This window comes from Carassius auratus, chromosome 30 (genome assembly GCF_003368295.1).
Source record: "Carassius auratus strain Wakin chromosome 30, ASM336829v1, whole genome shotgun sequence".
Classification (NCBI taxonomy): domain Eukaryota; kingdom Metazoa; phylum Chordata; class Actinopteri; order Cypriniformes; family Cyprinidae; genus Carassius; species Carassius auratus.
In genome coordinates this window covers 26353364-26371237 of record NC_039272.1, presented here as the reverse complement: position 1 = coordinate 26371237, position 17874 = coordinate 26353364, and the positions used below count along the sequence as shown (strand labels likewise).

At 35.4% G+C, this 17874-nt stretch overlaps 1 protein-coding gene across 4 annotated transcripts in view; it reads right to left on the bottom strand.

The window, feature by feature from the left end:
• Positions 1–1338: 1338 nt before the first annotated feature.
• The window catches only part of fer (fer (fps/fes related) tyrosine kinase), a 31002-nt gene continuing 14466 nt past the window's right edge, over positions 1339–17874 (bottom strand). For all 4 annotated transcript variants that reach the window (XM_026212463.1, XM_026212462.1, XM_026212461.1 and 1 more), the window contains 14 exons: positions 17621–17758; positions 17334–17453; positions 16968–17090; positions 15851–16040; positions 15206–15301; positions 14896–15099; positions 14393–14515; positions 12252–12308; positions 11381–11496; positions 11118–11212; positions 10849–10972; positions 6217–6371; positions 5012–5134; positions 1339–4704 (listed from right to left, as the gene is read on the bottom strand). In XM_026212463.1, the coding sequence (XP_026068248.1) occupies positions 4568–4704; positions 5012–5134; positions 6217–6371; positions 10849–10972; positions 11118–11212; positions 11381–11496; positions 12252–12308; positions 14393–14515; positions 14896–15099; positions 15206–15301; positions 15851–16040; positions 16968–17090; positions 17334–17453; positions 17621–17758 (1801 nt within the window). In that variant the 3' untranslated portion in view covers positions 1339–4567. The remainder of the gene's footprint in view (positions 4705–5011; positions 5135–6216; positions 6372–10848; positions 10973–11117; positions 11213–11380; positions 11497–12251; positions 12309–14392; positions 14516–14895; positions 15100–15205; positions 15302–15850; positions 16041–16967; positions 17091–17333; positions 17454–17620; positions 17759–17874) is intronic.

Below are 17874 nucleotides of genomic sequence, written 5' to 3'. Positions count from 1 at the left end.
GAATAGTAATTTGAATAAAGCATATAAGAGCTTCCTGCATAACTTTTCCTTTTACAGCTTTATATTTGTCTGCTTAAGTGAGTTTTATTGGTGGTGTGTGTTTGTGTGTGTGAAGATGCAGCTGATTTATCTGACATTTAGAAGAAATGTAAATGCAAAAGTTATTGATGAATTTATGACCACATTCTTATGCAAATGTTATGCATAAAATCGTGTGTATGCACAGTTAGTGAATAAGACCCTTATCTACTACTGGATAAGCTATATCTATATTAGTGCTGTCAAACAATTAATTGTGATAAGTCCCATGCAAAATACGTCAACGTTACATTTAAAAATTAAATATATGTAAATGTGTAAATATTTTCAAATTATATTCTGTGTGTGTGTCTATATATATATATATATATATATATATATATATATATATATATATATATATATATATATATATAAAATATACACACACACATCATGTAAACAAAAGCTTTTATTTTGGATTTGATTAATCGTTTGACAGCACTAATATTTATATTTAACACCATGAATACTCACTCAATTTTAGGCACAAATGCTATAATTACTAAATGATTTCCACCATGCAGAATTTGTTAGTTAATTCACATCTAAGGTGACATCAGTAAGCAAATTAAATTTTCTCAATTGTTTTTTTTTGTTTGTTTTGTCTGCATTAACCATTCAACTCTGTTATCAAATTTATCACAAGAAAAAGGATTGTAAAATTAAATTGATTTATTTTTATTTATGGGATTAATCTAGAAAAAGTATTATTTAATTTTAATTCATCTATAAACCAACGCTCTAACCATACAACCAAACTAGTTTCAAGTTTGTATTTCTCTTAATATTTTTGTTATTGCTAGAAAAAAGAACTTTCCAGACATTTCCCCAAATTTCGGTAGCAAGTTTAAAAAAAACACTTAAACAGACAGCTTATATAATATTCAGTTTGACCTCCTGAAGGTTAAGCACTTCCCTTTAAACAGTTTTTTTATTTTTTTTATTGAAAGCCCCTGTTGCACACACACACATCATCATTCAGTTGAGCTTTTCAGTGCTCCTTTTGATAGAAAGACCAATCCTCACCCCAACTAGCTTATTATGATGCTTATTAATAACATATTGGCCATTTATTAGTGCTAAGAAAGCACATATTCTGCATGACCATATTCTACATCCCCAATACCTAAACTTAACAAATACCTAAACAAATTATGAGTTTGAGGCAAAAGTTGTAGTTAATGGTTTGTTAATGGCGAGAATTGGACTTTTAAAATAAACTGTGACCCTAACGTTTAACTCATTTCAAGCAGCAAATTCAAAGAATCCAAACTTTATTGCAAGTGTACAATATAAACAATGAGCAGACATCGTTATAGTTGACTGTCCGTCAGAGAGGTGTTATGAGCAAACACAAACAGATGAAAGAAAACGACATGGAAAACAAGGACTCAAGCCTTCTTAACGTCAACCATTTCACTTCTCATTTTTCCTCTTTCAGTCGGCAGGGGTGAAAATCTAGTCCAGTGTTGCTTTTCTACTTTTGTTCATGGATCGGTCATTTCCTGACACAGCTATTTTATGCCGTTTTATATCAGGAGATCATTTTAAAGCATAAAAAGGCCAAAAGTGCAATCAATACATTAAGTGTTTCCATCACAAAAATAAAGGAAGAATTCCCAATCCTAAAGACAACAGAAACTTTTGCTTATTGTTAAGGACTTCGAAAAGAGTAATCGCTGCTCTAACAAAGCAAGCCATTTTCTGATGGACGTTTACATGAGCAAGTCAGACATGGGAAAGAGAATCTAATGTCTCTGAGTAACACCGATTTCAAAATGATGTGAGACACAATACTGCCGTTTGCTTTAATACACTGACTGTAGGAATTATAGTGAATGGTACAAAAAAAGCAAAAGATTAAGATGATAGAATTATATTACAGTATTTCAAACAACACGCTATAGGGATAATTGAAAAGAAAAGAAAAAAAAACGGAAGAGCTCACTCAGCAGTAGTTTAATTGATGTAAGCTCAGCTTCACCAAAAAAATAATATTATAATAATAATTTTGAAAACCCACTGGTGAATCATGCAAGGATACAAATCCAAACTATTATACAGTAGCTTTGTGTAAATTGTCACCAGTTTTGGATGATTGGCGCATGCACTGTATTGCATGTCCATTGATTATTGGCTGCATTAGTGATAGCAACAACGTGAAGAGAGAGAAAAAAAAACAAAAAAAGATTTGCTGACTAGAAAAAAGGACAGTCAATGCTATGGGACCCTCTTTACATATTCCAAATGTGCAAATATTAGAGCAGTATTGATCTGGGTCTTCATCGCTAATATTACAGCTGAAAGTTGACGCATCTTCCTGACAGACATCCACATTTGAATATCATTAGTTTTGCAGTGAAAAAACCAAACACCTACAAAATTACATTACTGGATCTACAAAAAAAGTATTTACAAAATACAAAAGCAATGCTTTGATAGAGTAAACCTTGAAGAAACCACGATTCCATTTTTTTTGGAAATGGAATGACAAATTTATGTGACTCGGGAACAAAAACGTGTGTACATGAGCATGGAAAAAAAATGGCACTTGACCAAAATGGCAGGAAACAACCTGGGAAATTCTTAATACAAAACACATCATGGTCTACCCAAACCTGGAATACTTGTGTAGGTAAATGCATCTACTAGGTTTGCCTGAGAAAACCTGATCGTAAAATAGCACAAGAAATCACAATCCAAGACAATGGCATAGACACAAATAAACATGCTTGGGACTGGCTTTGGCTGCTGGTTACGGAGGAAAAACAACATGAAACACAGTCAGAGCTTTTGTGACGTCTAATATGCTACATGGCAACATTGTACATGTAAAGAGATAGGTCACTGAAAAATGAAAATCCTGTCAAAATTTGTATGCATTTCTTTGTTTCGAACTGATGTTTTGAAGGCAATCTGCTCTTTTCCATACATTGAAAGTTACTGGAAACTGTCAAGCTACAAAATGTACCAAAAAAGTATCAGAAAATCAGTCTATTCGACTTGTTCGCTCTGTGTGACCGAATTAAATCAAACTGAAGTTGTTATTCAACAAAAATCTTTTCATTTGATGCATCATATTTGCTTGTGACAATGAATGGGATTTCGGCGTCATTAAAAGTATTGTCGTACCTTCACATTCCGTATCTAAATATGGACAAACCACCAACAAGAACAGAGCTACAATGGAGAGTGAGATTTGAAATATACTGCAGAAGTCGTATAGACCACTTTTATTATATTTTCTGGTGCTTTCTGAAGCGCAAGTCTCCGGTAACCATTTTCTTTCACAGTACTGAAAAGAGCAGCATGAACATTATAGTAAATTTCTTCGTGTGTGTTCTACAGAAGAAACTAAAATCTTAAAGCAATCGGAAAAGCATGGGGCTGAGCATATTATGACAGATTTTTATTTCTTAAATTCTGAACTATGACTTTAAACTTTGAATGGTATTACCATGAAGAGGTGTAAGGTTGAAGTATTTCGAGAGCTTGTAAACTGTGGATTGACGCAGTGTCCATGCAAGCATTGTGAAAGTCCGAATGCCCTGACTGTAGTAGACTATTGCTGTAGTTATAAATGACACTTAGGTAAATCTATGCATTTGGTCTCATTGCTTGACGAGTGCTGAAACGCTGGAATGCCACTCAACGAACGTCTTAAGGATGTGATGATTTTTGTGTGAATGACAAACACCTGTATTTTTTATTTTTTCCCACAAAAGGTCCTATTACTCCAGTAACATAAAAATGGCATAAAAAAAAGTCTTGACTATAAAACTCCCCAAACCATTAGGTTTTAGGACTTATAAAAAAAGAAAAAGCAATATTGTTATTGGGTGGACAAACAGTCCATCTGCACACATTCATTTCCATATTGCAAAGGGATAGCTCCCCAAAAATGAGCATTGTCATCATTTATCCACCCACGTCCTTCCAAACCAGCATGACTTTTTCTTTGCTCTGGAGAACACAAAAGAAGATATTTTGAAGAATGTGAATCAAGTATAAAAAAACAAGAACATGAGACCCAACGAACCTTCCCTGATTGGACCAAAAACGCTTTTCAAAATGTGTTTTTGTGTTGCAGAGAAGAAAAGTAAAGTTCTGCAGGTTTGGAACGACATAAAGGTGCGCAAATGATGACAATTTCATTTTGGGGAAAACAACCCTCCCTTTTCACTGGTGAGGAATACTCAGTGGCATACTGAATACACCTAATACATCTTATGTGCTGTCTGTCGTAGCTTAACTGTTGCTCAGTTACCAAAAACGGGGGGAAATCTGCATAATTTTGACATCAGAGCAAAGCTGAGACCTCTCTCCATGCTAATGGCTCAAAACAGCTGGTGCATAGGCAGTTCACACAGTAATTGCATGTCATTTGGAGGGCGAAACATTCGTTGTGTTTCTCTCTGCAGATTAGGGATCACCTGGATGTGAAGTATGTTTGAGTTTGGCCTTTCAGCCATTTCCTCATTAAAGGCTATTTTTTCTTGACAGAGGCCAGTTCTTTCTGAAGGTCCACAAATTTGGGTCGATTCTCAGGCTTGTAGTCCCAGCATCTCTGCATGATCCTGTACACCTCGTCTGGACACTTCTGCGGGCAGGACATTCTGTAACCTGCATTCCACACAAACAAACGTTCGGTCACGGTTGATTAGAAATCAGTAACTGACAGTGGATAGATGTTGACAGGATTATTAAAAGGCTAACAGAGATTGCAGAACATAAGTGCTAAGGTACTGCACGCTGTGTTGTACGTTCTGAGCAGTGCCTACTTTAAAAGAAAGCAAATGTGAAATAGTATCCAGTTATTTCAGAAATAAAACAGTACATTTTTATAGAATTTAATTAAATATAAAAAAGCTAAACAGAACAAAATATAAAAATAAAATTAATTAATTCAAATTTGACATCGATCATGTACCTTTTTCGACCTGTTCTCGAGCCTGCTGGTTGGTCATGCCCGGGTAAGGACACACTCCTAGACTGAAGGTTTCCCACAGGAGGATCCCATAACTCCACACATCACTCTCAGAGCTGTATCTCCCTGGGATTTAAACAACATGTCAAACGCCAGTCTGGATCCAAGCACAAAAATACTTCTTGTGAATGCACTTAAGTGTTAAAAGTAAAAAGAACTTCCAGGTCACTGATAATTTAAGTGTACAAAAGAAAAAAGAAATAAGAAAAAAGAACATGTGTGCAAGTTGTATGGTGACAAATAGTATAAACGTACAAAAAAAAAACACAATATGGGCCAAAATGTGTTACTAGTTTTCAATCATTTGAAACTGTTGGTGTTATTTTAACACTCCCCACATTCAATGAGAGTAATAATGATCTAAATATGACAACAATCAGTTTAATAATCAGCATTAGTAGCCCACTTTTAATGCCCGTTGAAGATTTAAGATCAAAAACATCCTCTCCATTTAATATTTTAAATCAGTGCTATTGGTCATCGTTATGCTTGTTTGTGGTTTCTACAGATATTTAACCAATAAAAAGCATTCAAAAGAGCTTTGTGACTAAAGCATGTAATGCCATTGGATCCATTGGTTTGAATAAGTACAGCGTGTACTTATTTTCTTTACTTAAGAGACACTCCCATTTATTGTGTGTTTAAGATTGGAGAAGAGTCTTAGCATTTTCCGTCTAGTTGTAGTTGTTTACCTTTTTTAATATCCTGTGAATAGAAGTTGATCTTTTACTGTATATCATAATATTTTGAACAAATCTATTAAACAAGAAGAAAAACCGAGTGCCCATGTAGCAACAACAAACTTTATTCCCTGTGATTTGATGAAAATGTAATGTGATTAATCTGTGGTCGTTCTAATGAATGACAAAACACACCCCGTCAATAGCTTGTCAAAAACTTTTGTCAACTCCATTTAAGCATGCTTTTCAGAAAATGTAAAGTGCAAGTGTCTGATCATATATAAAGCCAAAATATCAACCATGACGACACATTGTTCAATTATTGTGGGGGAACTTTCCCTCTTTCTGTCTTTTAAGTGCTTAGTGGTGTGTCATGTGATTTCTTTACTAATTAAAACAGTACTGCGGCAGGAAAAGAGGTTGAGAAACACTGATCTAAGAGCAGCACAGACACCGTCGGTGCTTTACCATAGTTCAGTGCTTCCGGTGCAGTCCACTTGATTGGGATCTGTTTCAGTCCTGATGAGGAGTAGATGCCATTGTCCTCCTGGCGGGACATCCCAAAATCACTGATCTTCAGCACATTGTTCTCTCCCACAAGGCAGTTGCGAGCAGCCAGATCTCTGCAAGATTTCAAGGAACACAGTCATACCGCCTCTTAAACATTGCAACACATGCACTCTCAGCTCACAATCATGACTGTGATTGGATAATTCACACCTGCCAACAAAATCATCTATGGGAAAATTGGTCTAAACTGGTTTCAAATCAGAAGCTGAGAAAAGTAAACTTCTGCCAGCAAAATGATTGTGAGGGGCTGAAGCAAGCGTTCTAGATCAACAATTATCCTGTGATTACAATTAACACCCGCATTCAAGTGCCCAATGAGATCCCCAACAGCCAATACAGACATCATCTGCCTTCTGCTGTCAAAAATATCCAACTGTTCTCATGTCTTACTGTTCTACAACTACTATGAGATGAAAATAAAAGCGTTATGCAGCCATGAACTTTCTGGGACTAGATCAGTTTGTAACCTGTTGACATATTGTTACATCACAAATTAGATTTTGGACAAGCTCAATTAAAAAGTTTTTGATTTTTATAATCATTTATTCACAGTTTATGACTGTAATCCATATGACCAATCCATATCCCTATGAATGAATTTCTTATGCAAAATGATAGGTACGTCACTAATATATATATATATATATATAAAAAAAAAAAAAAAAAGTATAAACCCGGTTGATCTACTTTTGGGTTACAATCCACATGCATTATATATATATATATATATATATATATATATATATATATATATATATATATATATATATATATATATATATATATATATATATATTCATCTGTAAGTCGCTTTGGATAAAAGCGTCTGCTAAATGAATAAGTGTAAATGTAATGTAATATATATATATATATATATATATATATATATATATTTATTTTTTTTATCTACAATAGTGCACAATAGTTTCACACTTGTTTCATTTATAGGTTTGTTATAAGCAGTGTTGGGCAGTATCAACACAATACAGTAAAAATATTACTTTACCTGGTAACTCCAATTTAAGTAATAATATTAGTTACCATACAAAATACTGGCGAGTTTCTAGTTACTTTTTTGACACAATCACAAACTGGCTTGGATTGGATTGGATTGGATTGAAAAATTCAGTCATCTCTATCAGTTTTCCTAATCGTTGTCATGCGTGTATGCACGTGACATCACCAATGCAGCAAGTAAGATTTGTTGGAAGAAGGAGGAGGCCAAATCCTACAGGTTTTCATCCAAAATATCTTAAATTGTGTTCCGAAGACGAACAAAGCTTTTATGGGTTTGGAACGACATGAGGGTAAGTTATTAATGACAACATTTTCATTTTGGGGATGGAGTATCGCTTTATTAAAGCAGTCCCTTATCTATTTTATTTTTTAAGTCTAGAAAAGTCGATCGTCATATTCTTGAGGTCTCTCTCTTATATAAGGAAGATGATTACAGTATATCTAAACTCTTTCATCCCCAACCAGTGATTTAAGATTCTAGTCTACAAACAGCGCTGTGCCTCTCTGGCAGTTATGCTGAGCAGACATCCTCAGCCATACAAGCATATTAGGCTGTCACATCCCAAAAATTGCTTTGCTGACATGAGATGGGGAAAGACAGTAGGGGGGAGCGAAGAAGCTGACAAAAGGTGCTCAAACCGCCGCCACCCCCTAACATGATCATGTCTGATAGTAAATGGGTTTTAGCGGGGTGCTGATGGAGCCGTGGCAGTGTAAGCGACCAGAGCTTATTTCTGTGCGACATGTATTCAGCCAGCCAACTCTGGCCTCAAACAGCACAATGCACCAAAGCCTATTTCACAGTTTAATAATCTCCACCAGAGAGAAGCAAGAAAAAATGAGGCTTGTTTCAGTTATAGAAATACTTCTTAAATATCATAAATATTTAAGTTTAAATCGCCTATTCATTTTACAAACATATTTGTCAAGTTTCCAGACAATTAAATATGTTGCTGTTCACTGAAAATGAAAAGAAAGTTTTATGTCTCTTTTAGGATAATTTTTTGTAAAATGTTTCTATGAAGAACTAAATCTCAAAGACAGCACAATCTCATATAACCTCAAACCAACACAAAATCACCCACAGCCCAATACTTTGGATTTATTTTCTTTTTCTAATATTTTGTCTTTTCTAACATGTTGACACTTATGCTACTGGATGAAAAAGGAATAAATAATATGAAATGTAATACCATAGATTAAATATTTGAAAAGGTTGTGCAATCCCATCATATTGAGAACTGTGTTTCCAGACTTAATTATGTGCTATAATTTTTAGGTGCTGCATTTGGATTAGAGGCTGACATTTTTTCTGAGCGTCGCATACACCTGATCAGAATATATGAGTGGAGCAGTGTGATGCTGACTGGAGCGAGGAGCAGATTTTTAAAAGTCGGAGCGTCGTACTCGCTCCACCACCGCTCCATCACGAGTACAACTGGATCTCTCTGATCAGAAGGTTATAATGACGGCAGTAACCGAGCGGGAAGTTAAAGGCTAGTTCTCAAAGAGTTTGTCAGTTCCTTTAAATGAATATTTTCGGGTTAAAGTATGATTTAAACAGATTCAGCACATTCACATGCAATTGCTTTCACAATAATGCATTTTTAAAGAAGTAATCTTACAGTGCTACTTCATCAGTATCTGATTTTGAATGAGCAGAAATATGTAAGAAATGCATTGATCTGTAGATAAAATAACTGATGAAAACGTAGCCTACTGTTATTTTCATCATAAATAAAAAAATTTCACAGGAGAAAGCAGGAATTATACCTTTAAATGCTGACAATGTTATTAGTTTGGCATGTGGTAGGAAAAAAAAGTTGGCACACAGTAGCCTAAGGCACTTTGAAACTCTCCTGTTATATTATTTATTTAATTTTTTATTTTAATATAGGCTACGTTATGAACATAACATTGAAATACAAACATACTGAAATATTTTAGCCATGGAGCGAGGGTGGAGCGGTGTTTCTGGTATCACTGAACGCGGAGCGGAGTGATTATTAAATACTCGGAGCGCGGAGGGAAAACTGTTGTTAAAATACTCCGTCATTATTGGTCATAGAGATAAAAGTAATCAATCTTTTGAATCCGTACACGTTTATTTGTGTGCACTCAGAATAACAACGAAATTATGTGCTTCTGTAAAATAATTAAAGCAAACAAGATAAAGTTTCTGCCGTCTAGACGTGAACTTGAGCGAGAAACTTCGAAACTGTGTATGATAATAAATCTATAGAGAGTGAAATGTCTACATCAAATAAGAAAATGAAAACATGTGGGTTACCATGGATGATTTACATGAAATGTTATGTGTGTACAATGCACATTAAGATGGCTTTCAGTTCATTAAAATAGCAAAACAAAACAAATATTTAAAATTTTTATTTTACTGAAGTGTATTTTTTGTTGTTGTTGTTTTTTTACTTTGACAGATTCCGGCCAAAAAATAAAATAAAACCCATGAGTGCGCAGGAATGGCAGTCATTCTTCCGGGATTGAAACGGGATGGGATTTTCCCACAGTTTTTCCTGTGAGATTGGGACTGCACAGGATTTTTTTTTGCGTGAGTGGGACAGGACATTTTTGAAAATCCACTCCCGTGTCTCCCTCTAATTTGGATATATATTTAGAGACACTTTTTAAATGTTTAAAATGATAAATGCTGTATCTGTCTCGCTATAATCTGATTTCATCCTCTTGTATAATAGTATAAGAGACTCACGCAGTCTACAGCAGTCGGTCACGCCACATTTATGTCCATCAAAATGGAATTTATTGTTTGAATATTGTGATAAAATGTACAGGATTTGAAAGCTGAGAATTTGTTTCTTATCAGAAATAGCAAAGCACAAAGCTCGTTGTGATAATTAGACTGGAGGTGTTTTACGAATAATATTTTAGAAACGGAAAATCATGGATCTGGCAACCCTGGATTGAACTATGGGTGTATTATAGTGTCAAACAGAACCCGCGTTAACGGTGCTGTAAGACATTATTATTATTATTATTATCGCTTTAACTGGACAGCCCCTAAATATAACACAAGAAACATTTTCTTCACGCAAGTTGCTGTCTGACACACTTTTCTGCTGCCTTCTGATTGACAGAAAATATGAGCCCTGATCATCAGCTGCCATCAGATGGCTAATAGTGCACATAATTGCTTTTGTCAGCCAATAATCTGAATATCGGTGCATCCCTAATTGTATTGTAGTTATTTTTTACTGTAATGCAGTGAAATGTTTACAAATATTGCATAAAGTAGTCCTATTTAAATTTAGACTACAAGAAAACATAAAATATAACATCAAGATTACAGTAAAGACAAACAGGAGGACATTGTGGCCAATGGTCATGAAAATAATATCATAAAAAATAATGTCCTATAATAAGATGTTTTTTTTTAATACAAATTATATATTACTTTTGTTTTTCTTCTGATTTTAATCTGACATGTTTAAAATGTCTGTTTCACTTCTATGCCTGAAACATTTCAGTTTTTCTCACCTGTGTATACAGTTCTTTAGCTCCAGGTATGCCATTCCAGCAGCAGCGTCTAATGCAAACTTTACCAGTTGCTTTGTCTTTAGGTCCTCTTTTTTCTTTCTTAAGAATGATAAAAAGTCCCCGCCTGTTGAAAAATGGCAAAATAAATGAGCTACAGATATGCAATAAATTACAAGAGAGACACCAACATCCCCAAACTAATTGATGACACTTTTAACGAGGAAGGGTTTCGGCAGCTAATGGCTGAAGCAAAGATCCAGTTTACTGACCTGGTACGAGCTCCATTACTATGTAAATGGGCTGCCGTTGGGTACAGACGCCTATTAACTTCACAATGTTGGGGTGATCGTACTGCTTCAGGATCCTAGAGGTGGAGTTAAGCATAAATGAATATGGACATGACCACATTATTTCATCACTCATTTTTAGGAGAATATGAATGAGGCGAACATTATTTCTTGATGTTGGAATATGAGATATGAGATAAAGAGCAAGTGTGACGTAAAGCATAAAGTGGTGAATGTGGGTTCACCTGGCTTCTGAGAGGAACTTTATCTTGAGGTCTTGTGGTAGATCTTCCTTACAAGTTTTCACGGCCACCAGGGTTTTATCTCGCAGCGTTCCTCTGAAAACCTCACCAAAATTTCCCTGAAACAAAATGTGTCCAAAAGCATTTCTTAAGTGTCTAATTTTATTATTTGAAATAAAAACACCAAAAAGAAACACCTTAAAATGGCTTTCTGGACATACAGCAATGGGTCATGATAGATGGCTAATTGTCCAAAAAAATGACACATTTTTGTGTTTTTTGTCATATTTAAACCAACTAGTCACTTTTTCTTCCCATGCAAATTATGACACATAATAAGTTATTATCATGCTATTTATTCAGAGTATAAACTAGTGTTGAAATGTTTGGGGTTGGCAAGATTTTCTTTTATGTTTTTAAATTAAGTCTCTTACACTCACTGAGGATGCATTTATTTTATCAAAACAAAAATATAGTAATATTGTGAAATATTATTACAACAAATAAAACCGTTTTCTATTTAAATACATTTAAAAATTCAGAACTGCTGCTGAATTAACATTTCTAATTAGCATCCATGCTGATAACAGGTTTTATTTTCTTAATATTTTTGCTGAAACGTGATTCTTCTTTAAATTTTATTTTTCTTTCAGGATTCTTTGATGAATATAATATCCAAAAGAACAGCATTTATTTCAAATAGAGACCTTTTGTAACATTTTAAATGTCTTTTGTGTCACTTTCAACATTTTTGATTAATTTTAAGCATCCTTGCTGAATAAAACTATTAATTTATAAAAAAAAAAAATAAAAAAAAACAACAAGGAGGTATTCTAAACATTCCTAAACACAAGCACAATGGATATGGACTTACTTTCCCGAGGAGTTCTCCCAGATTGACGTCCTCATGATTGAGAATCCATTTCTTATCCTGAGCAAACAAACAAAAAGAGCAAATGATCTTTCTGACACTTGTTCATTAATGAACTAATGACTCGTGCAGAGACGAACAGAAGAGAGACGCTGAGTGTCCTGTGGGTCAGTCACTGTGCTGCTGCTCTGATGAATGATAATGATGCAATTATCAGCTCATTCTCCAAAAGCACTCGCTTAGACAGAGACATTATGGGATATCTATGGAATATCTCGACAAACATTTTTTGTGCGTGTGTGTGTGTGTGAAAACTACTTTTATTTGATTTACGTTATGTACAATTGTATTTGAAAAAATTGACACCATAACGAGAACAGCAATAACGTTGGCTATATGTACAAAGTCCATTTCATTTCTAACAGCGCAGCAGGACGATTTTCCAGAATATTCCTTAAAAGCCATAAAACAATTACTTCTAAATGCATGCATTTTTCTGTGATTTTCTTTCATTGTGTTTAATTGAAATTTGACCCCAGCTCCTTTAACTGGCACTAATTGCATATGTAAGACTGTGGTCTATGTTTGAGGATTCAAAGAGGTTCAGACTATAAAAACACTGGATAAAAAAAAAAAATCACTTTCTAAAATCTCAGTGCATTTACAGTAGCACTAAAGACATTTAATACAACACTGATAATGGCATCAATTAAAAAGTCATTATTGTAAACATCTTGAAGATGAGTGACATTAACCAGGACAATAATGCACTTCACTCAATATGATCCCAAACTGAGCACAACAAAACAAGCAGCAGAATCTGCTTTAAAACTGTATTTTCAGTTTTAGACACAGCTTACATTAGTTCTAAAGCGGTCATTTCAGACTTTGTCTGCTCAAATTGACCAGAACGAACATATTAATGGCTATAAAATAAACATTTATCATGCTGCTACTGCTGCAAACATATCAAGGGAAACAAACTAAACATAAATAGCTCCAAACCAAATCATATTTGGTCTATTCTCTGCTACCAGTTACTCTTTAAGGGTCTTTACACTTTTCTTTTTGTTTGTTTAGTTTTTTAAAGAATCTTAAAAATGAACCCTCTTCTCTTTGCATTCACACTGAACATAAACTCATAAGAGTTCACTTATTTGGAACAAAGTCAAGTCAAATGTTATTAGCAATAAAATTATAGCAAACATGAATAACAACAACATTATGATTATTATGCTATTATATATTGCTTTTCTTAGTTTTTATAATGTTCCTCCAATAACCTATAATTATATAGCACCTTATAATGCATTGTACAATCTCATGAATAATTATAAATCAAAGTTAACACATTATACAACTTTAAAATGCATACAATGAATTGGTAATTCAGTTATAGTTATTTATGACAAGATATAATGTATTACAAATTATGAATAATTATAATGTATTTTACCCTCTAAATTAGATTAATTAGCCTTTAAGTAATGCATTATTAAGGGATGTTAGAATATCTCTTTATAATGCATTACATAAAGGCTTTAAGTAAAGTGTTAGCAAAAAACATTTTGGGATTTTATGTCAATTAAATGTGCAGTTTTACACAGTCCGAATGCATCCCAGCATTCACAGGGTCTGACAGTGTTTTTCGCATGCTGCAGCAGAAACATCACCACTATTATGATTTCAGTCAACATGCTGGGATGAGGTGCTTTACCCCACCATCAAAAACCCATCAGAGGAACAGCACGGCAGGTAATCATCCGACCTGACGGATGCACACATAGACACACGCTTCCTGGGGGAATCCAGCCAGTGTAGACCCCCATCAAGAAAGGAGTTCAAACTGATATTTTCTAAACCATTACAGTCTTTTTCTGTAGCCAAGCAGAACTCAACACACACACACACACACATCAGCAAGACAGGTTGATTTGAGAAGTGCACTGCACAACATCAATCTAATGTTCAATGTAGCTGCACACGTTAGGGGAAAATGAGCAATGCACTGTCCCAATTTCTGTAATAAGGAATTTTATGGCTGCATATTGGAAATATAGTTATAGCTTTAGAAGTGAAGATATTAAATGACTGTACTGAGAGCAGAACAGCTTGATAAGATGGAAAGAGAAACAATGCTTCACCTTTATGACAGGGTTCAGGAGCACGACCCCAGATTTCTTGGTGATGACTTGCTTAGTTGTGTAATGATGCTCTATGAGCTGTGGGATTGTGGGGAAGCCAGTGCCTTCAAATCTGTACTGATTCTGCAAACGAGAAGAGGCTGGTTAAATCAGACAGTATAGTGAGCTTGTAAAATCAAATATATACACTTAGCAGTGAGCTTATGAAATTATATACAATAAACAAAATAAAATCCTAAATGTTTCTGTGTGCACCGCGTGATCACTGATCTCTGTGTGTGAGTGATTTGTGTGTTTGTGCATCAATTAAAGCAACAACAGTGATTAAACTGACTTGGAACTACCGGTGCATTAAACGGTTTCAATGCATACCAGCCAATCAGAATCAAGGATTTAGACAGACCATGGTATAAATGTGTTACATTATGATTCCTTCTTCACTCATTTTTGAATCTAAAAATATTCCGTCTTTGGATGAATAATGACACTGAGTGTGTACTCACATCAGCAAACTGAATGATGAAATGTCTGCGCTGTCCGTCTGAGAACACAGACAGCACATATTCTCCAGGTTTGCCGTGGCTCTCGCGCACCAGGAAGTCTCCCTGCTGCTTCAGCAGCTCCTGGGCCTCTGTCCTGGGAATGGCACCGTGATACCACTCTTGCTCGCCCAGCGGTTTCTCACTTGTGGGTATCACATCGAAAAACTGAAGAGGAAAAAACACAAGGAGGTCAAGGTAGAGAACATGACAGGACAGATAGAAATGCAGAGGTGATGATAGAAAAAGCAGGAGAATCGGATACGAGACTTACTGATGAAGAGCCCAGCACAGACTTGGGCGAGCGGATGATTCCAGCGATGGAGTGTCTGAGGGTGTCAAACCTCGATACCTTGTCTTTGCTTTTATCCTGAAATATAATGTATTTTTCAATGACTACCTTTAGCAGTACATTCATTAAGCATAAAGAGTATTAAAAAATGGATAAATACACAGATAAATGGTAAATAAACACTGTACACATGCTGTGTGGTACCAGTTTTCAGTACCAGGACATTTTAATCACTACAAAGACACAGGCACAGTATCGGGCTTGATGACTGATATTTCCCATTTTTGCAATGCCCACTTTTGTCCTCAGCACTTTATGAAAGCCAGGAGCAAAAAAATGACCAATCATTATATTGCAACTAATGATATGACCCCTTTAAATTATAGGTGTATAGATTTAAAGACCGCCGTGGCAGTTGCAAGTGAAAAGTCAACAGAGAATCGTCTCAAACTCCTCTTCAGGAATATGTCAAGACAGAGTCAAGTCAAAAACCTACAGGAAATAGTACAGCATCTGGTCACCTTTGGCATACTATTTTCAACAGTCTATGATTTGGTGGACACCTCCGCACACTATAAAAAACGATAGTTTGTGATTTGGGATGCAGTTCTCTAAGAACTGCCTTACCATTGAGTTGACTGAGCGGGCGTCCTCTTCATAATTGACGACAGGCGGTGGTTCTTTGCCCTCGTTCTCTTGCATCTTCTGTTCTAGTAGTTGTCTGTGTGCCATTAGTTTGGCCTCTGAACAGCGCAACAGCTGGACCGTCTGTCTCAACTCCTCCAAAGACTGCTTCTGACTGAGTAACAACACCACACTGAAAAAAAGAGAGAGATCACGCAGTTCAATCCACAATGAATGAACACTTGCTTTTAATCTCTTTTTAAGGTTTATTTTTTCTTAACGTTACGTCAGAGGCAGAAGAACTGTCAGGGTTATTTCTGTAATCTACAGTAATCTGAAATGCAACCAATGAGACCACAAAACATACCAAAGATCTATTTAATGCATGCATGCAAATTAGCGAAGTTTTTCAAAAAAATCCATTTTAAGCATTTACATTTATTTTAACAAAGCCTTCTTTGACAAATGACTGCATACACCAGCGTAGAGTTTAGTTGGCTACATTGGAAGTTCAGGTGTAGAGCTGAGCAGCACTGCCGCCCATTTGCAGAGGTGATTATATCAGCATCTCTTGCACTGGATTACCCAGCAGACCTTAAAGAATGTGCTGAAGCTGGACAAATCCTCATCTAACCAGCACAACAGCACAGTTCACTGAGCTCCATCAGTCCGAGCCCTTTCATCTTCACAGAGGTGCTGAGGTCAACACGGATCGGCCTGCTCAACCTAATGAATCTCTATGGAAACACTTGAGTTCTCCACACTTCACTACTGCATTCTCTCTTTCAGCTAACACGGAGAAGGAAGGACCATGAATGGAAATTCACTCAAATAATGGTTTCAGTGGAAAAAAGACCCTGCTGCTTGACATTGTAGAACTCCTGAATTAAACACACAACTAATGTAAACTAACATTAGTAAACAAGCATTGTGAACATAACGGCTGATATTTCTTTCTGTATTTTCTGCTTTTTAATTTGTTTCTGCTTATAAAGTGAAATTTGTTTTTATTGAATCGGTTATTATCTTGTGGCCTCCTCAGTTGAGAACCACTGGTTCAGAGACAACACCCTGATTTAATGTATTCTGTGAAAGGGTCGAAGGAGGTTCATTCTCTCACTCTGATTTCTTCTCAAAGGATCTGGTAGAATCCTCGAGTTTGTTCTCCAGGTCCTGCATGAGGTCCTCTTTGCTGTGAAGACTCTCCTGGGTTTGGAGCAGCTCCTCTGAGGTGGACTTCAGCCTGAGATCAGCCAAACACACATCTTTACTGTTATCTACAATATCTGGTCTACTCACGACTGGTAGCATAAAAAAAAATAACTCTGATTCCTGAATATGGAGACTGCGGAAAAGGCTAAAACTCAGTAGCGTTAACTAATGCTATCAAGCATTATTACCAAACATAAGGATTGTAGCATTCATGCAGATCTTGCATCTAATACCCAGATCCTAAGTGACACCGACTGAGAAATGAGCAACTCACATTGCTTGTAAACTGTCTGCTGTCAAATTATTCCACAGAATCTCATTTGCTTGAAGATTCTCCGTTTCTTCTAATAGCGTTGCATCAAATTCTACAATTGGTTCTTTGGCTTCTGGTGATCTGTTGAAAAATTTATTGAAAAGACACTTTACATTTACATCCGAATAGTTTAAATAGTAAAAACATACTATTTACATTACTATCTAAAAATCAAAAGACATTAATAAAATTAATCATACCTATAATACATTCTAATCAATTAGCATTTTTATTCACAAGCGTCTTACTTATTAATGTCGATGAAGTTGTCATACTCTGACAGTGGATCGATTTGGTCGATGGAGGTGTGTATTTCTTTGTGGACCTTCACTATTTCATCTGTTAACAGGCTGGTGATTTCACTGTACTCCTCCAGAATCCCCTTACTAGAATAAAAAAAAGAAAATTAAAATAATTATTTGTATCCATTTATGAATGTACAATGTCATTGACAGGCGTTAATTTACTTGTATTATTATTAACATCAGTGGTGCTTATTGAG